Source organism: Equus asinus, chromosome 27, assembly GCF_041296235.1.
Source record: "Equus asinus isolate D_3611 breed Donkey chromosome 27, EquAss-T2T_v2, whole genome shotgun sequence".
NCBI lineage: Eukaryota > Metazoa > Chordata > Mammalia > Perissodactyla > Equidae > Equus > Equus asinus.
Genome location: NC_091816.1, coordinates 5724776 through 5745910, shown reverse-complemented (window position 1 = coordinate 5745910; position 21135 = coordinate 5724776). Strand labels below are relative to the sequence as shown.

Here is a 21135-nt window from a genome sequence, read left to right as displayed (position 1 = left end):
CTTTTTAATTCTTTTTTCTTTTATCTGTTCAGCTTGGGTGATTTCCTCTAGTCATTTGTCCAGCTTGCTGACAGCTCACCTCCTTCTTCTGTATCATCTCTACTGTTGAGTCTCTTTAGTGAATTTTTCATTTCCAGTATTTATTTTTCATTTCTGATTGGTTCTTTTTTATATTTTCCAATTCTTTGTTCAAGTTCTCACTGTGTCAATCCATTCTTCTCCCAAGATCAGTGATCATCCTTGTGACTCTTAGTGTGTACTCTTTGTCAGGTAGCTTGTTTTTCTCTGTTTCATTTAGTTCGTTTTCTGGGATTTTGTCCTGTTCTCTTACTTTCAACATATTCCTTTGTCTCCGCCATCTGCCCCTTTCCCTCTGCTTATATCTATGCATTAGGTAGGTCAGCTAAATCTCCCAATCTTGGAGAGGTGGCCTTGTGTAAGAGATGCCTTATGAGGCCCAGGAGTTTGCTTCCCTCTTGTCACCATTCCTAAATCTTCCAGTTGTGTCCCCTGTCTGGGCTATGTGTGTTCTTCTATTGTGACAGGGTTGCTCTTGCTGAGGGAGTCAGGGAGGCTGGGTTGTCCCCTTGGCCAGCTTGTTGTAATGCTCAGCTCTGTGTGGCTGCTATAGACCCTTTAGACACTTTACCGTGGGGGGAAGCCTCAGCAGAGTTGGCTGCAAGGTCTAATAGCACATTTGTTTTGTAGCTTTTCTGTTAAGTGAATAGGCCCCCAGCATGCCTGGTTGCTAGGCTTACAACTTCTGTAGGCTCTTGTCAGTTCTTTCAGGATTGCAGCTGAGTGGGGCTTGCCTCAGGTATGGGAGAATCCAGTTTTTCAGGCTTTTGAAAGTGGGACTGATCCCCTATCTGGCTGTTTGTGAAGCACAAGTCTTCTGCAGCTAAGAAGCCCCACTACCCACAGGGCCACAGACACCATCAACACAGTTCTACCCTGTGTGCATACCCTGACCTCCTGAAGCAGACCCAGCCTCCCAGCTGCAGAGGCCCCACACACTCCACCAATGCCCCACACGCTCCACCCATTCCTCACGCAGCCCTGCCCCTCAGAGGTGGATCCATTTGCCTGGCTGCAGAAGATCCAGTCACCCCCCCATGCAGGCCCACAAGTTGCCCGAGGGCTTGATGTTAGGTGGGACCAGTCCCTAGAGCAGGCTGCCTGCCCTGTCTGCGGTGGATGAAATTGGCGCTCTAGTGGGTGTGGCAGGCCCCTGTGCTAACAGACCAGGGGAAGAACTCCACTGGTGTCTTCCAGCTTCTGTTACAGCATCCTGTCCTAGGTCACAATAATGTCGGCTGCCAATGTCTCAGTCCCTGGAGAGGTCTCACCCCTCACTGAGATGCACCCAGAGCCTATCAGGTGAATCTCTTCACCGAAGGACTGTGATTTTGGTTGCTTTTCAAAACAGGTGAATTTGTGCAAAGGCTATTTAAGAGCCAACTTTTTTCCCCTTATGTCTGATAGCTTTTCTGGGGGCATTCTCCATTGTTGTTAGTAGCTAGTAAAGCCAGATATTATGACACTTGTCTAGGTTGTGCTGAGTCCAGAAGATGCTTATAGCAGTAACACTCCCCTGCTCAGGTCTCCTGCTCCTCCAGGGAAGGCTGTGTACCTTAGGATTGCTCCCAGCTGGCGATGAAGCACTGTGGGTTGCAATTGTGGCTTTTTCTCTCTCTAGAAAGGAGTTTCTGCCTCTTGCACCTCAGTTAGGAGAGTCCCTTTTTATGGGGTTCTTTTTATCCAGTTTTCAGTTCTCTCTGAGGGGTAATTGTTCCAATAGTAGATGTTGCATCTATGGGGGGAGGTGAGTTCGGAGTCTGCCTATGGAACCCTCTTACACCAACCTTGTACACGGGAAAGAAACTCCTTATGGGAATCTCAGATTCCTGCAGCTCCAGCTGCACGGCCTGGGCTCTGCTGGGCATTGAGCCTGCCAGAGTATGATATCAGCAACATTTCTTTTACTGAGTTCCCCAGGCTGACTCTCCTCTATATGCACTGCCACCAAGAAGCCTTTTCATCTTGCAAAACTGAAGCTGTGTGCCTATTATATAGTAAATTTAAAAATGTGGTAAAACATTCATAACATAAAATTTCCTACTTTAACATTTTTTTGCTGATATTTCCTCTTTTTAAATAGGATCTAATTGAGGAAAACATCTGTAGTCAGTATTCCCTTTCTTTTTTAGATTCTTCTTTTTTCTAGCTTTACTGGTGAGTTTTATGCTTTCATAATTTTTCCTGTTCCTGTTTCATGTCTCTTTTTTCAGCATGAAGAACTCTTTAACATTTCTTGTAAGTTCAGTCTAGTGGTGATGAACTCCTTCAGCTTTTGTTTTTCTGGGAAACTCTTTGTATCTCCTTCAATTCTGAAGGACAGCTTTGCTGGTTATAGTCTTCTTGGTTGGCAATTTTTTGCTTTCAGCAGTTAGAATAAATATATCATCCCACTTCATTCTGGCCTGCAAGGTTTCTGCTGAAAAATCCACGGATAGTCTTATGGGATTCCCTTGTATGTAACAATTTGCTTTTCTTTTGCTGCTTTTTAACAGTGTCTCTTTGTCTTTAAATTTTGGCAATTTAATTACTTGGCAATTAATTTAATTATAGTGTACCTTCCTGTGGGTCTCTTTGAATTCATATTTTTTGGTCTTCTTTGGGCTTCCTAGATCTGGATGTCTATTTCCCAGGTGAGAGTAGTTTTTAGCCATTATTTCTTGAAATAAGCTTTCTGCCCCCCTCTCCTTCAGGGACCCTTATAATGTGTATATTGGTCTGCTTGATGGTCTCTCTCAAGTCCCTAAAGCTATCTTCACTCTCATCATTCTTCTTTCATTTTGCTTCTCTGATAGGATGAATTCTATTGCACTGTCTTCAAGATCACTGATCCTTTCTTCCGCTTGATCTAGTCTCCTTTGAATCCCTCTATTGAATGTTTTAGTTCAATTATTGTATTTGTCAGCTCTGTGATTTTGTTTGGTATGCATTTTAACCATTTTTCAGTATACAGTTCAGTGGCATTAAGTACATTCACTTTGTTGTACAACCATTACCACCATCCGTCTCCAGAACTTTTTTTCATCTTCCCAATCTGAAACTCTGTACTCATTAAACATTAACCCCTCATTATCCCATCCCACCAGCTACTGGAAACCACCATTGTACTTTCTGTTATCTGTGGATTTGACTACTCTAGGTGCCTTATATAAATGGAATTAATACGGTTTTAAAAATTTTTGTGAGTGGCTCATTTTACTTTGCATGTTGCCCTCAGTGTTCATCCATGTTGTCGCCTGTGTCAGATTTCTTCCTTTCTAAAGGCTGAGTAATCTTCCATTGTGTGAAATACATATAGAAAAACATATATTTCATTTTGTTTCTCCATTCATCTGTTGACGGAAACTTGGATTGCTTCTACCTTTTGGCTATTATGAATAATACTGTCATGAACATGAATCTACATGTGCTTGTTTGAGTCCCTGCTTTAAATTCTTTTGTCTGTATACCTACAAGGGGAGTTGCTGGATCATACAGTAATTGCATTTATAATTCTTTGAGGAATTGTCACACTCTTTTCCATAGTGGCTGTACAGTTTTACGTTTCCACCAACAGTGCGCAAGGGTTCCAATTTCTCCACATTCTTGCTAATGCGTGTTATTTTTATTTTACTTTATTTTTTATGACTATAGTCTTCCTAATGGGTATGACATGGTGTCTCATTGTGGCTTTGATTTGCATTACCCCTAACGATTAGTGATGTTGAGTATCTTTTCATGTGCTTATCAGCCATTTGTATATCTTATTTGGAGAAATAAGTATTCAGGTACTTTGCCCATTTTTAAAATTTAGTTCTTTTTGTTGTTGCATTGTAAGAATTCCTTTTATGTTCTGGATACTAGATTTTTTCCAGAAAAGTGATTTGCAAATATTTTCTCTCATTCTGTATGTTGTCTTCCCTTTCCTTTGACTCACAAAGTTTTTAACTTTGATGAAGTCTAATATATCTGTTTTTTGTTGCTCATGTTTTTGGTGTCATATTTAAGAATCCACTGCCAAATCCAAAGTCATGAAGAAGATTTACTCCTGTCTTCTTCTTCTTTTTTTTTTTTTTTAAAGATTGGCCCTGAGCTAACATCTGTTGCCAATCTCTTTTTTTTCTTCTTCTCCCCAAAATCCCCCAGTACATAGTTGTATATTCTAGTTGTGGGTCCTTCTAGTTATGCTATGTGGGATGCAGCCTCAGCATGGCTTGAAGAGTGGTGCTAGGCCTGCACCCAGGATCTGAACCGCTGAGACCCTGGGCTGCCAAAGCGGAGCACGCAGACTTAACCACTTGGCTGTGGGGCCAGCCCCTACTCCTGTCCTCTAAGAATTTTATTGTTTTAACTCTTATATTAATGTTAATCCATTTTGAGTTAATTTTTGTGTATTTTTTTGTGGTAGGGTTCCAACTTAATTTTTTTGCGTTTATTCTAGTTTTGTTGGGGTTTTTTTGGTGAGTAAGATTGGCCCTGAGCTGGCACTGTTGCCAATCCTCCTCTTGTTTTTGCTTGAGGAAGATTGTCACTGAGCTAATATCTGTGCCAATCTTCCTCTATTTTGTATATGGGATGTACTGACACCATGGCTTGATGAGTGGTGTGTAGGTCCATGCCCAGGATCCGAACCTGCGAACCCTGAGTTGCCCAAAGTGGAGCGTGCAAACTTAACCACTACGCCACTGGGCTGGCCCTCTTTTGTTTTTAAACTATATACTGCCCCTATTTATTCCTAATAATACTTTATTCTTCCCTTAAAATCCACTTGTGCTAATGTTAATGTAGCTGGGCCAGTTTTTCCTTGGTTAACATGTGCTGTAAACATTTTTTTCCATCCTTTTATGTGTCAGAGCGCCTACTGATCACAGAATGTCCATGTTCCTGCCTAGATTTCTTGGCCTTTTTCCATTTAGACTTGGTCAGTTGAGCTAGCCCTTGCTCATGGGGTTGAGAAGAAAAGATGTGTGTCATTTTTGGATCAAGTCAATTAAGAACTGGTATCCTTCTTCCATTTTTCTTTTCTGCTGCCACAGTAACCTTAGAAGCCGTAAGCTGAATTTATAGCGTCACCACTTGGAGGGAGCCTGGATCTCTGAGTCACTAGTTCAGTGAGAGCTCCTGGTGACTCTCATCAGACTTTGCATGAAAAACAAATAAGGTCTTATTGTCTTAAGCCACCGAGATTTCAAGGCTTATGTCTTACCATTTTATAGCCTTGTCAGCCTAAATTGACTAATATAGAAATTGGAACTTTGAAGTGGTGTGCTGCCATAACAAACTTAAAATATGTGCCTTTGACCTAGCTGCTGGGCAGTGAGTGGTGGGTGATGCATAGCAGGTCACAAGAAATTGAAACCAGCTGGAAAAAAATGGAGATCTGTGCTGGGAAGTCAAAAAACATTTGGTAAAATCAGAGCAAGCTCTGACAGCCTACATTCTACAGTAGTTAGATAACAGAATGTTAGCAGTGGAGTGGGTTTCATTGCCCAAGTTTGGCCAAGTGTTAACAGAAAGAGAGCATCTCAGGAAACAGTTGGCTAGTTTGCAAATAGAAATGGTAGGGAATAAGTCCAGAAACTTGGGGCCTTGCAAGTTTTTAAAAGGTGACTGATTCCAGATTCCAAATAGTAAGAAATGGAATTTGAACAGTTTGAGCACTGGGGCCAGCCCGGGGTGCAGCGGTTAAGTTCACACATTCTGCTTCTTGGCGGCCCGGTGTTCGCCGGTTTGGGTCCCAGGTACGGACATGGCACTACTTGACATGCCATGCTGTGGTAGGCATCCCACATATAAAGTAGAGGAAGATGGGCACAGATGTTAGCTCAGGGCCAGGCTTCCTCAGCAAAAAAAAGGGGAGGACTGGCAGTAGTTAGCTCAGGGCTAATCTTCCTCAAAAAAAACCACAAAGTTTGAGCACCAAAGCCTCAGTAAAAATTCTCAATTAGAGAAAATTATTCAGGGCAGAGCTGTAATTAAGGTGTGGCCTTAAATTATATTTTTCTAGATAGACTCAAGTTTGCCATCATTAAGTTGAGAGAGAGAGACAGAAATGAGAGAGGAGGGAGGGAGAAATAGGAGTTAGGCAAAGAAATGACAGAATGAAAGCAAATACTTGAAAATAATTTGTCTGGAAAGGGTCTAGTATCCAGAATATAGAAGGCAAAGAAATAAAGCAGATTTGAAAATTGTGACTTGAAAAAATTTTGTATGTATGTTACTTGCACATCGAACTTACTGAAAGCAACTAGATGAGAAACTGCTGAGTTTTTGAGGGTCGTGTGTTGCCAAAGGAACTTCAAACTCAGATTAAGCAAGATTTTGACTATTTGAGAATTAAAATAACCCTTAAGCCGGGAAACTTCCAAATACAGGAAGTAAACTGAAAAAGCCATTCAACTCTCAAGGAGGGTATACTTATATGTGTCTGTTAAGATATTGTATGCTCTCTATTTAGTATTCTTTTTATTTGATATCATTAAAAAAATCTCATTTCCTGTCTTATGTGTTTTGTATTTATAATTTTAGTGTAACGTGTAATTGACTTACAAAGTGTAAAATTAAGCTGTATATTTTCTTCCAAAAATTACAATGACCTTAGAAAGTTGTGAGGCACCACCTTCATCTCCTTACATACTGTTATTTAGAATTTAGTGCACCTTTTATTTATTGTTTCCCAAATTAGTCATCCTCTTTATTACTATTTGTTTACTTAGTGCTCACTTAGATTTATCCACAAGTTTACAACTTTCTTTGCTTACCTTTTTTCTAGTGCCCTCCTCCTTCCTCCTCAGTAGCTTTTTCGTCAAGAGTCTCAGCGGTAAATTATCTGTCTATTCACTTGAAAATATATTTATATCTCCCACACTCTTGAATGACAGTTTAGCTTGATGTAGAATTTGAGACTGACAGTTGTTTTTCCGGTAGCACTTTGAGAATATTACTCCATTGCTCTTTGGCCTCTTTCGTTATTGTTATATAAAAAACTTTTTAATTATGAAAATTTCAAATAAATGCAGAAGTAGGCAGAAGAATATAAGCAACCCAGCTTCAACAATTATAAACTCTTGGCTAATTCTGTTTCATTTTTATATTCCCCACCACTTCCTCTGTTCTCATATTAATTGGAGCAAATTGTAGACATTATTTCATCTCTAAATATTTCAGTATGTATTGCTAAATGACAAAAAGGATGCTGTTGAAATATAACTGCCGTATCAAGTTCACAGCTTAAAAATTAATGATTTCTTATATCATCCAATATCCAGTCTGTGTTATTTTCAATTGTTTCATGAGTGTAATATTTTTCCTTACAGTTTGTAATCATCAACCAAATAATGTTTACACGTTGTTTGAATCAGCGTCCAAATAAGATCCACTCCTTGTAGCTGGCTCCTTCCCTCCCCCTTCTCTTGTTGATTTCATTGAGTCTACAACTTTTAGTACCATCTTGATACCGATAACTCCAAATTTTTCGCTCTCTTCTCTTGCCCTCTGGTAGGCAGCCTGTAAGATGGTTACCAATGTTCCTCACATCCTGGTAATCACACTGGTGTGTAAATCCTCCTCTTAAATGCAAGCTATGTTTTACGATTGCTTCTAGTGAATAAAATGTGGTAAAGATGATGGGATGTCTGTTCTGAGATTAGGTTACAGAAAGACTGTGGCTTTTGTCTTGGGTGCCCTCTTTCAATCTTTCTATTTCAGAGCCCTTGCTCTGGGCCAAGCAAGCTGCCATACTGTGAGTAGCCTTATGGAGAGATCTGTTTGGCCCTTGCCATTGAGGCTTTTCATTAACAGCCTAGGAGAACCCAAGGCCTGTCAACAGCTAAGTGCATGAACTTTGAAGTGGATCCTACCCTAGTCAAGCCTTGAAATGGTTGCAGCCCTGGCCAATACCTTGATTGCAGCTTTGTGAGAGACACTGAGCCAGAGACATTCAATTAAGCTGTGCCCAGATTCCTGACCTAAGGACGCTGGGGATTAATAAATGTTCATCATTTTAAGCTGCTAAATTTGGGATAATTTGTTGTGCAGTAATAGATAACTGATACATCATCCTTCAGTCTATTCTCAACATAAAGTTTTCTTGTTAAAATGTAAGTCAGATCGTAGCCCTCCTCTGCTTAAAATCTTCCAATGTTTCTCATCTCACCAAGAATAAAAATTAAAGCCCTAACTATGACCTATAATGCCCTATAGGATCTCACAGCTTGAATCTTCCCTGACCTCATCTCTTATTCTTTTCCTCCTTGCTCCAGCTATTCTAGTAGCTTCCTTACCACTCCTCAAACGTGCCAGACAACTCCTCCAAAAGAGCCTTTATACTTGATGTTTTTTCTCCCTGGAGTGTTCTGCCATAGATGTTCATTTGGCCCCCTTCTTCACCTCCTTCAAGTCTTTGCCCAAATGTCACCTTTTCAGTGAGCCTTCACTGACTGCCTTATTTAAAACTGACCTTCACCTCCAGCATTCTCTATTCCATCACATGATTCTCTAGGTTGGTTGTGCTGTTCTCAGGTTTAGACCGGCTTAACTCAACTCTGGCTCGGCTATGCTGTTTCCTGCATCTGTCGTCAGCTCCTGGGTTGGTTGGCAGCTGGATGATCTAGGATGGGCTGAGACACTGGTCTGTCAGTTGGAATCTGTTCAGCTAGGGTGCTTTGGTTCCCTTTCAAGGGGTCACTTAGCCTCCTGTAGGCTAGCTCAGGCTCGCTTACGTGTGATTTCAGGATTCTAAGGCAGTGAGAGGACAAGCCACAGTGCACAAGCACTTTTCAAGTCTGCCTGTGTTACATTTGTTATTGTCTAATTGGCCAAAGTAAGTCACATGGCTAAGTCTAGAGTTAATGAGAGGTCTACCAATGGGAGAGACTATGGGGAGGGAGATTCTTGTAGCCATTTTTGCAATAGTCTACTTATAGGCTTAGTCATACAAGGTAAAGAAAAAGGAAGTTGTATTTTTGGCACACTTGAATTTGTGGCCTATGAAAATTGAGTCTTGTATAGAGACTTTCACTTAAGCTTTTTTGGCTTATGTCTTACTCTTACCTTCTAGTGTACTTATCACATCTGATTTCTGAAATTCTTTGGAGTTTTTCTAGGATCTCTCAAGAATTATACCACTTTCATTTTTAGTTCGCCTTCTGGAAAATTGTTGAAACCTCTTATTTGCTGATAGCTCCTTTCGTTTTTATACTTTTAGAAGGGTTTTGGTTGACAGAAGAGAGAAACATGTGGTGAGTCAGCTATCTTTAATCAGAAATCACATTATGGATGTTAATCCTTTGTCTTCCATAGTATGTATTTTCTTCCAATCTTTGCTATGTCTTTAAGGATTTTAAAAATATTTCTATTTATTAAAATATGTTTATCTTTTGACTTTTGGGTTTTGAATACAGATATTCAAAATACATATTTGAATTGAATTGTACATGTTTGCATACATATGCAACACACACACACACACGTAGGAATCCAACTTAATTATTTTTTAAATGGATGTTCACCATCCATTGAATATTTTCCCCCAGTGATTTGAAATGCTACCTTTTCGTATATTCTATTCCATTATTTTTTTGATGACTCCTAATTCAGTTATTTAATTATAGTAGTTTAGACTTTTTCTATTGATTCTCTAAGAACTTTAAATAGTTATATCATTTGCAAATTATGACGTACTGTCTTTTCCTTTCTAGTATTTATACCACATCTTTCTTGTTATCATCTTATCATATTAACTAGGGCATTCAAAACATTTTTTAAAATGGCAGTGATAATAGACTTCTTTACCTAGCTTCATTTGAAATTCTCCTTAGTGTTTCATCATTAAAATAATTTCTTATGTTTGCTTTCTAATTCTCTTTTTCTAGTTAAGGAAATTTCCTTCTATTCCTAGCTGTGTCCCTCTTCTTTAATTTTCTTCATCAGAAATTTTTGGCCAAGTTTTAATTGTTTATTTTTTGTGCATATGAACTTTAGAATCATCTTGTGTTGTTTCAAAAAATTCCTGTAGACTTTTTAATCTCTGTCCCAGCGATCCAAAAGGACCAGACGATTCGATCACCACATATGTCAGCAGGACCAAATCTTCACAGGTGACTACAACCTGACAATGCTCGCTTCTGCATCTAAGTCTTATCTGGGTGTGTGACCTAGTCATATACTCCACCCTACTTGCAACGGTGTCTAGTATATGAGTTATTTGGTTCCCACCCTCTGATAGCAGAGGGAGACAAGGTAGAAGTAGGTAGAATGATTGAGCCCATCAACAGTATCCCACAGTCCACCTCTAGGTGTGCTACTTAACATTCATATTCATCTTTCTTACCATTCTTAAACTTTCAAGAAACAACACAAAAAATAACTTTTTTCTGCCTCATTTAATATAATCATTCCTTATACAGGAGAACTAGACAGATAAGTGTATCACCTGAAATTCCACTTACTGGGAGCGTTTCCTTTGTCTACTCTCTTTTGGGGCCAAGTATAAATGGGTTTGTAAGGTTATACCAGTTGACTGACTTTGAGTATTATTGGCATCTCGTGCGCCTATTTTTCCTCCCTCAGTTAGCTGGTCATAGGAAACCATGAATGCAGGTTTTAAGAAGTGATGGAATTGTGATAGGAGTAGACCTACCAGAATATGAATTACTTGGTTATGCAACTTAAAGTTTTCAGGATCCGTTCAAACACAATCTTATATATAACACTTAACATTTGATGAGTACTCCTGGGAATGCCTGACGATGTCAGTCTGTGAAGAGTGGCTCAGGTTGCAAGACCATATAGTATCACATGGTCTGAATTTTAACCTCTATCAGACTCTAGTGATGAGCTAGAAACTTTCATAAAAGAGATATTGTTATATACTGTATTAGTTTCCTGTGACTGTCATAATAAAGTGCCACACACTGGGTGGCTTAAAACAACAGAAATCTATTCCCTTACAGTTCTCTAGGCCTGAAATCCAAAATCAAGGGATTGGCAGTGGTGATTCCTTCTGGGGCTCTGAGGGAGAATGCATTCCATCCTCTTTCCTAGCTTCTGGTGGCCGCCAGCAATCCTTGGCATTCCTTGGTTTGTACACATATTACTCCAACCTCGGCCTCTATCTTTGTATTGCCCTCTCCTCTGTGTGTCTTCTCCCCTTCTCTTCTTGTAGGACACCTGTCACTGGATTCCTAAATCCACCCTAATCTGGAATGGTCCAGAGGCTACATACTGTATAGCCTATAGACATTTTGGGAGGGATTATTCTACCCGTAGATATTGAGATGTTTAGGATCCAGGTAGAAGCAGAACCAGAGATGATAAAGACCTGAGGCAATATGGATGTAAAGGTATACTGCCATCACTGCCAGGCGAAAATGCATACTTGCTCCTGGAATTCTCTGCTTGTTGATAAAAAGAAAGTAGCACCTTTCGCTATCAATGGTTACATACAGGTGCCAGTGCCTGTGTTGATTTGTTTCAGCAAAGAGGCCATATTTGGGAAAATATTTGTTATTGCAGTCATCACCTAATTAAACTTAAGACAACTCATTGTCATTCTCTGTTGCTTATCTATCATTTGCACAGATCAAATAAGTAAAATGGAAATATAATAGGAATCCCTGCCCTTGTATATTTCAATTCTTTTCATGGTGTGACTACTTTCTGGATTCAGAAGGACTTTTGACTTAATGTTTTGATGATGGTGCAGGTGATATTCAGAGGCTTCCATTTGGCTCTCTCTACCATAATAATCCTTGTCTGATGGGTCAAGGAGACAAGATGGGGATTCCACAAGTTAGTAATTATATCTGTTTCCACACACTATTCCATAATTGGGCAAATTATGATAGGAGGAACTTGTAGACCCATTTGGGTTCAATGGAACCTAAATTCCATTCATCACTGACTCCTCCTTGAAAGCATACATCTCTTCCTGAAGTGAACCACAGTGATATTTTAGGTCCTCAAAAACCAGTATTAGTTTAGAGCCAGTGTTTAATATTCCATAGAAAGTCTGGGTATGTGTGTTTTGATTTTGTGGATCCAGTTTGAGAATTTTTCTTCTCGTTGAGTTCATCCTACATACATTTATTGATATGACTGAGATTTTTAATCTTAGTGCTTCTTATTTATGTCATACTTTTCTGATTTTATGCTTTTGTTTTGATAAAAAGTATTTCACTGTAAAAATCTGTAACTTTTTGATTTATTTTATGGTTGCCTTGTGTATGATCTTTCTTAGTTTGGAATATTTAATCAGATTTAAGTCACAGTTTTTTTACCACACAGCTATAAATTTCAGAAAATCAGTATTCACATATGGTATTCCTCTTCTGCTACACGTTATTGTGCATATCAGTGTGTCTATATAGTCATAGTTTATGACATTACATCCTATTAAAGGACTATGATTCCCACAGTTGTTTTAGCCTTTATTCTATATTTAAGTTTATTTAATGCTCACTGTGAGGTCCTTTTACGGATGTATTTATTGGGAAAAGTTTGTCTGCCCTTTGTGACAGGCACATGCAAACTATTTTCCTTGAGTTTTTGCTTATAAATGTCTATCTTTTGCTTCTATATTTGAATAACAGTTTTTCTGGGTATAAAATTCCTGGGGCCACACTGTCTTTTCTTGAAGATATTTTTTAAGACACTGTTCTTCAGTATTTTAACATTGAATACTGTCGTAAAAAATTCTCAAGCCAGCCTTATTTTCTCCTGTAATGACCAATATGGTTTTTTCTTTTTGCTCGTGTATCCTATGGGACATCCAGTAGACATCCAGTAACTTTAGTAGAATATGTCTCAGTTTTAATTATTAACAGGTATTGCTGAAATGCAGTGTACTTTCCAGTCTATTGTTTCAAATCTTTTATTTCAGGAAGGTTTTCTTTTTTTTGAGGAAGATTAGCCCTGAGCTAACCTCTGGTGCCAATTCTCCTCTTTTTGCTGAGGAAGACTGGCCCTGAGCTAACATCTGTGCCCAGCTTCCTCTATTTTACATGTGGGACGCCTGCCACAGCATGGTCTGACAACCAGTGTGTAGGTCCGCACCCAGGATCTGAACCAGTGAACCCCGGGTCGCTGAAGAAGAACGTGCAAACTTAACCACTGTGCCATTGGGCTGGCCCCTCAGGAAAGTTTTCTTGAAGTATATTTTTGATTATTTTTTGGTGTATTTGTTCTATTTTCTTCAGAAATAGCAAATTTTGTGTAAGTTGAATACTTCCCCCTGACCTTTTTTGGTCTTTCTTAACTATTTTTTCTGTTTTTAAATTAAGTGTTTTCAAGATTTTTTATAGGAGTACACAGTGATGACTCATACTTGCATAAGTGAATCTTATGAAAGAACCTGAACAGATGTTTGACTCAGTTATTAACTGCTTTTTTTTTTTCGCTTTCTTCAGGTTCTGAAAACTCATTTATACAAGTTATATTTCCAGAGAAAATCCAAGCAAATACAAGCAATGGTTCAGAAGTAGAAGACGTAAGAGATATTTTCTGCCATCAATATTATTATATGAAATTTCTTATTTTTATTACATAGCAGTGAGATATATCAAGCCCATTATACAGTCATGTGTCCCTTAGCATCATGGACACATTCTGAGAAATTCGTCATTAGGTGATTTCATCCTTGTGCAAACCTCATAGAGTGCACTTACAGAAACCTAGCTGGTGTAGACTGCTGCACACCTGGGCTATATGGTACTAATCATACACTGTCGTATATGTGATTTGTCGTTGACTGAAATGTTATGTGACACATGACTGTAGTATGAATATAAGAATCCAGTATCACTACTGATAAGGAATTTAAAGTTTTGATGGTAAAAGCAAATACATAAATAAGAATGTTCTATTTTGTCTAACATTTCTCATATCCTCATGGTAAAACTATTTTTAAAAATTCAAATACAGATAATAATGTAGCAGAATTAGGGTCTTATCTAAGGATATCTAGATAATTCAAATGAAGAGAACAATTTTCTCCAAAATGATTGAGGAGAATCTCTTTTAACGAAAGCCTCATGCCTTATTCTCCCCTGCCATGCCTCTACCAGTTCTCAGAGAGAAGAAACCCTTTATTCTACCAGTTCTCAGAGAGAAGAAACCCTTTATTCTATTATTTTTGTTAGAAGGGGAGATACTTTATCTTATTCATTGATTTATTTAACAGATATTTCTCTGGACTTGTTATGTGCATAACTATATGCTAAATGTCTTAGGGGGTAAGAAAAAGAAATACAGTAAAGCAAGCCTTGCTTGTAAGTAGCCGATCTTTTGGTAACACTTTATTTTTAAAAGTTGTATTGAGGTATAATTTAGACACCACAGAATTCACCCATTGAGCTCAATGATTATTAGTACATAAATGGAATTTTGTAAATATTACCACAATCCAGTTTAGAATATTTCTATTGTCTTAGCAAGTACTCTCATACCTATTTGCAGTTCTTTGCTTCTGTCCCCAGCCCTTGGCAACCACTGATCTGTTTTCTGTTACTATAATTTTGCCTTTTCTGGACATTTCATATAAATGGAAACATGATACGTTGGTCTTTGCATTGGGCTTCTTTCACTTAGGTTTATCCATTTCATAGCATTTGTCAATAGTTCATTAATTTTTATTTTTCAGTAGATGTGCATAACACATTTAGTTTATCCATTCACCAGTTGAAGGACATTTGGATTGTTTTCAGATATTGGCTATTAAATTCTGCTCTGAACATTTATGTGTGGACATCTATTTTCCTTTCTCTTGGGTCGGTTCTTAGGAGTGAAACTGCTGTGTCATATGGTAAGTCTATGCTGTCTCTGTTTTTCAGAATAGATAATTTCTATTGCCCTCCCTTCAAGTTCACTTATTCTTTCTTTTGCCAACCTTGATCTGCTGTTGAGTTCCTTTAAAGAGTTTTGCATTTAATTATTGTATTCTTCCACTACAGGATGTATATTTTATTTAAAAAAATTTCTGGATCCTTATTGAGAATTTTAATCTGTTGATTCATTGTTGCCATATTCTCCTTTGATTCTTTAAACATAGATTCCTTTAGTTCTTTAAACACTTATAGTACCTGCTTTGAAGTCTTTGTCTACTAAATCCAATACTGAGACACTCAATTTTTATTGACTGATTTTTTTTTTTTCTGAGAATGGGTCACAGTTTCATGGTTCTTTGCCTGTCCTATAATTTTTGTTGAAAATTTTACATTTTAGTTAGTATAGCAACTCTGAATTCTGATTATTTTCCTTTTGAAGGTTGTCCTATTATTTGTTTAGTAACTTGTCTTGGCTAAATCTCTGAAATGGGTCTTCTCCATGTTATGCTGCTACTGATTTAAAAAAATTCCTATTTTTCTCTGTAAGCCTGGTTTCCTAGAGGTTAACCTTATGTCTCTGTAGTTTAGTGTCTTCCAATTTTTGAATGAGAGTTGTGCTCAAACACAGTGATCCATTTAATGAAAACCCATCCTTTCCTCATTGCATAGTATTGTTACTTTGGTCATAAATCGGGTGGCTCTATATGTCTGGTCCTGTTTCTAGACTCTTTATTCTGTTCTATTAGTAGGGTTGTGTCTCCTTGCACCAATACTACATTGTCTTAATTACTCCATCTTTTTAATAGATCTCCATATTCTTTATTGTTCTTCAAAATTATTTTGCTATTGTTGGTTCCTTGTATTTTTTTTTCCCCTGAGGAAGATTCACCCTGAGCTAACATCTGTTGCCAATCTTCCTTTTTTTTTTTTGCTTGAGGAAATTATCCCTAAGCTAATATCTGTGCCAGTCTTCCTCCACTTTGTATGTGTGTCGCCACCACAGCATGGCTTGATGTGTGGTGTAGGTCTGTGCCCAGGATCCAAACCTGAGAACCTGGGCCATTGAGGCAGAGCATGTGGAACTTTAACCACTTGGCCATGGGTCTGGCCCTGGTTCCTTCTATTTTTTAATGCATTTTAGAATCTGCCTTTCAATGTCAGCAAAATAAATGCCTTCTGGAATTTTTATTATGATTAAGTTGAATCTATAGATTGATTTGGGGAGAAGTGACATCTTTACGATAGCGAGTCTTCTAATCCATGAACATGATACATCCCCCACTTATTGGGTCTTATTATTATAGGAAGAGAAATAAAATTTCTTTTCATGATATTTTATAGTGTACAATCAGAAGTTTTGCAAATTTTTTCATTAGATTTTTTCTAGTTATTTCATGTTTTTTGATACCTTTAGAAATGTCATTTAAAAATTTTATTTCTTATTTGTTGCTGATAGAGAGAAACACAATTAATTTTTGTATGTTGATCTTGTATCCACTAACTTTGACAAATTCTTTTATTGTCTTAGTTTGAGTTTTCATTGTAGAAAGATTAATGTGGAAGTAGTTTATTTGTGAGGTGATCCTATACTAGTAGTGGGGAAGTGAGACAGAACAGGAAAGGCAGCATATAAATGGTACATTATTAAACTAGTTACCACTGTGGGTAACTGGAACATAATCATGTTGGAAAACTCTGAGAGTCAGTTGAAAAGCACATCAGAATTATTCAAACAAGGAACAAATAAACTGGGGCATTTACATTCCAACTCCTAACAGTCATTGGTGGAGAGTTACTTCTGGGGCAGGGGGCACTAATTCTTAAACATTTTCAGTCTTTGGTGTTTGCAGGCAAAGTGGGTTGCCATTGCCAGTTGGAAGTTGGGCTGGTGTAAGCTACAATGATAAGGCCTTAGGGTCTAAGTGTGGAACACTAATGTCATGCACTACAGCCTATCTATTGCACATCTCAGATCTTTTGTTCACTGTATCCCATCCCTGGTTTTCAAGGTGTATCTGGTGAAAATTTATAAAAACAAATATGTACAACATGAGGGTTATTGACAATCTACAGTCTTTTTGCAGGTTGTCCTGACACTACAATGGCTGGTAGAGGTTGCTTGCCCAGAGAGTAATCCAGAACTTCATCCCTGAGAGATTGGACCCCTGATTACTCTACCTTTGTCAGGTTTGTGGTTGTTGCAATAGTTCATTTGTATTATCTCTGTGCATGAAAGTACAGGAGATGTCCTACTGAATCCCATGAGTTCCAGAGATATTCCATGCTTCTTCAATTATATCATAGCTGCCCTCTCTCCTTTTGTTAATCATCATCAATTATCTTTGCTAGTGTAGTAACTGTTGTTTGTTGACTGGAAAGAAGTCATAGCTTTAGGTTTTGTGGAACCCTTACTGTGTCCAGTAAAAGTTTACTTCCTCTGGGAACCAGGATCTCTAGATGTGAAGAATGTCACTGACCAGGGCCATTCTTAATCCATTCCTACTTCTACCTCTTGTTCTCAGGAACCTGTTAAATTTTACCTGTTTGCCACTGTTCAAAGTATATAGTACATCTTGAAGAATCTCGAAGAACAAGGAGTTGACACCTTACTTGCACTTCTAAGAGATCATTTCAGTACTTTCACGATGTATGGTAGGACCAGTGGATTGTACGATCATGTTTCCTTTGTTGCCCCTCTTCCACTGTAAAGTTTTTTGGTTCTATTGTCCAAGGCAGTGTTATGTGGAATAGCATAATGACATACTTAGACAGTCCTTGAATCCTTGGATAGTACAAATTGCTGAGTCACTAAGGACAGGAAAGGCAAACCCAAGTTGTCTGCTTTTTTCTTTAGTGTTAGGAGATACAAGCGGTAGTAACTTGTTTTTTTATTTGAAAGGGATGTCTTGGCATGTCCACAATCACTGGACCCCTAAAAATCACTGATATGACAAGCTTCTTACTCTTTGTAATATTTTTCTCTCTATCATATGTGTCTTACTAGAGCTCCCAGTGTACTTCTCAGGCAGTTCCTTCTTCGCAGGTCTGAACAACATGTCATCAGTATGATGGACCATTGAGATATTCTGTAGACTATTCAGATGATTAATAGTCCCTTCGGACTATTCGTCATTGGGAAGAGGAGAGTTAGCATAGCCTTAGGACAAGACTGTGAATGTGTACTGATATTCAGTGCAAGTGAATGCATACTAATTTTAATTCTTTTGATGGCAATTGAAAAATGTATTCACTAGAAAAATAGCCGTGTACCAAGTGCCAGAGGTTGTGCTAATCTCTTCTAGTGGATACGGCATCCAGCAGAGCAGCTTCAACTGGGGCTATAACTTGGTTAAGTTCATGGCAGCTCATCATCATCTCCACAAGACAGTTTTATATCTTCCTTTCCAATCTTTTTGCCTTTTATTTTCTTCCTTTATTTCTAGCCATTACAATGGCTAGTATCTTCAATACAGTTTTAATAGTAGTGGTGAGAACAAACAGCTTTGTCTTGTTCTCATCTTAGGGGGAAAACTTTCATCAAGTATGTTATTAATTGTAGGTTTTTCATAGATGCCCTTCATCATTTTGATGAAGCTCTCTTCAGTTTTCTGAGAGTTTTGATCATGAATAACTGTTAAATTTTGTCAAATGAGTTTTCTGCATACATTGTCATTATCATGTTTTCCCCCAAATTTTCTGTTAATATGTTATTCATTATGTATATGTTATGTCATGTATGTAATATAGTGAATTACATTGATTGATTTACAGATTTCAAGTCAACTTTGCATTTCTCAGTAAACCCCACTTTCTCATGTTATTTTAATATTTTTATATATTGTCAGACTTGATTTGCCAATATTTTACTGAGGATTTTTTTGCTTCTATATTCAGAGGGCTATTAGTCATAGTTTTATTTTCTTCTAATGTCTTTGCTTTTGGTGTCAGGGTACCATTTTGGACTCATAAAATGAGTTGAGAAGTGTTCCCTTATCCTCTGTTTCCTGAGAAAGGATTAATAGTATTTCTTCTTTAAATATTTGATCGCATTCACCAGTGAAGCCATCTGGGCCTAGTGCTTCACTTGAGGGAAGGCTTTAAATTAGCAATTCAACTTGATATATATATATATGTATATATAATTATTCAGATTTTCTATTTTGTCTTAATCAGTTTTGATAATTTCTTACTTTCAAGGAATTTGTTAATTCCATACAAAGCTGCACATAATATTCCCTTTTGTCTTTTTATCTTAGTCAGATCTTAGGTACTATGCCACTCCCTTGTGTGGTCTCATTTGTATCACAGAGGAGATATAGGTTTCGTAATTCCCCTCCCTGGTATGTTTCTGGGTTAGAGTCTTTCGGTAAGAGACACTGAAAGAAATTTTCAAGATGCAGGAGGGGAGGCTAAAGTATGTCAAAGCACTTGCAGAGAGATGCATAGGCAGAGGGCAAACTTAAGGTTATTCAATAACTTTCAGCCAAGATCCTGTGAATCATCTGCCAAAGTGTTGTAACTAGATGAGTTAGCATGTGGCAGATTCTGAAGAATCACTCAGATGGTGCTTCAGCTTGAGATAGTTGGCAAGTGCTTCCTAGAGGCTCTTAAGATTTACAAGAACTTCTGGTGAACTTTTGATACCCACCCACTTCAGTATCAGAGACCTTTGCTCACTTAGCTCTTCTAGTGGTTATTCTATTTTTCAGTATTAAAACCTTTTATGTTTGGAATATATAAGTGGCTTCTGTTTTCTTGACTGAACTCTGACTGACACAAATATTTGTCTAAAGTTAGTCACTATCTCTACCCTCCTCGTTGACCTTGCAATGAATTAGAGTTTTTTAAAACTTGAATGGCCCCTACTTATTTTACATATTATTACTGTCTATTATTTTAGATCAGGATTTTTCAGCCTCAGCACTACTGACATTTTGGGCCAGATCATTCTTTCTTTTGGGGGGCTGTGCTGTGCATTGTAGTTTAGTAGTATTCCTGGCCTATACCCGCTATGTGTCAGTAACATCTTCCCAATCAGTGACAATCAAAATGTCTCCACATATTGCAAAATGACACCTGGGGGGCAAAATTTGTTCCCATTTGCAAACCACTGTTTTAGATCCTCCTTGTTTTTTAAAATTGCTAAATAATAATTATAATAAAAAGTATAAAATATGATCATTTATAGCCAATGTTTGTTTAGATTTACTGATGCTTTCCAATTTCTTTGCTTACCATCTCTTCTTACATCTCAGTTTTTCCTTCTGGGTTAAATTCCCTTATTTTTGAAGAGATTCCTTGCTATTTCTTTGCTGTGCATCTGTTGGTGACAAACACTTTTTTTTTTGGTCCCCAAAGTCTTTATTTCACCTTTATTTTTCAGTGATTATTTATGTGGGCACAAAATTCTAAATTAACTCTTTTGTTTGCATGTGTCAGGATTTTGAAGATATTGTCTTCTCGATTCTCTCTCTCTCTTTTTTTTTTTTGAGGAAGATTAGCCCTGAGCTAACATCTGTTGCCAATCCTCCTCTTTTTAGCTGAGGAATACTGGCTCTGAGCTAACATCCATGCCCATCTTCCTCTATTTGATATGTGGGACACCTGCCATAGCGTGGCTTGCCAAGCAGTGCCATGTCAGCACCCGGGATCTGAACTGGAGAACCCCGGGCTGCCGAAGTGGAACGTATGCACTTCACCACTGCACCACCGGGCCAGCCCTCAATTCTCTTGTTTTGAGATGCCTTTTCAGATTGTTTGTCATTCGTTCTGAATTTTGTCTTTTTCTTTCTGACTCCTTTTAAAAATCTTTTCTTTGGCTTTGGCTTTTGTACTTTCACTAAAATGTGTTCATTATAGTTTTTCAGAAGGCGATATCATAGAATTCTAAATGTGCTCAGTTATCTGGTTTCTCAGTCCATGGGCTATTTGTAGTAACTTACTAGAGAGGAGTAAGTAGAGGGAAGCAAGGTAGAGAACTGCTAAGCACAGTCGCAGTGAGAACGGGAGAAATGGTCCATCATTAAAGGAAGAGACGGATAAACAACTCTTTCTGTCATCTAGTGGTCCGAAAAGTGCTTTTGTTGTAGAGTTGTGTTTACACCTGCATTTACTACTTGATAAAGCCTTAGAATCAAGACTGGTCTTTTATGATGGTGTCATTAGTCTTTTATTGCTTGTCATTTCTTATTACTTATCATTATCATTTGTATTTGCTATGTCATCAGTTAAGTGGATAAGCTGATTCCTGATCTTT

The 21135-nt window shown here is 38.0% G+C and overlaps 1 protein-coding gene across 1 annotated transcript in view; it reads left to right on the top strand.

Annotated features, from left to right (window-relative positions):
- The window catches only part of LOC106827904 (uncharacterized), an 89448-nt gene that overhangs the window by 10682 nt on the left and 57631 nt on the right, over window positions 1-21135 (top strand). The window contains exon 2 of the mRNA XM_070499717.1: window positions 13464-13543. Within this exon, the coding sequence (XP_070355818.1) occupies window positions 13464-13543 (80 nt within the window). The remainder of the gene's footprint in view (window positions 1-13463; window positions 13544-21135) is intronic.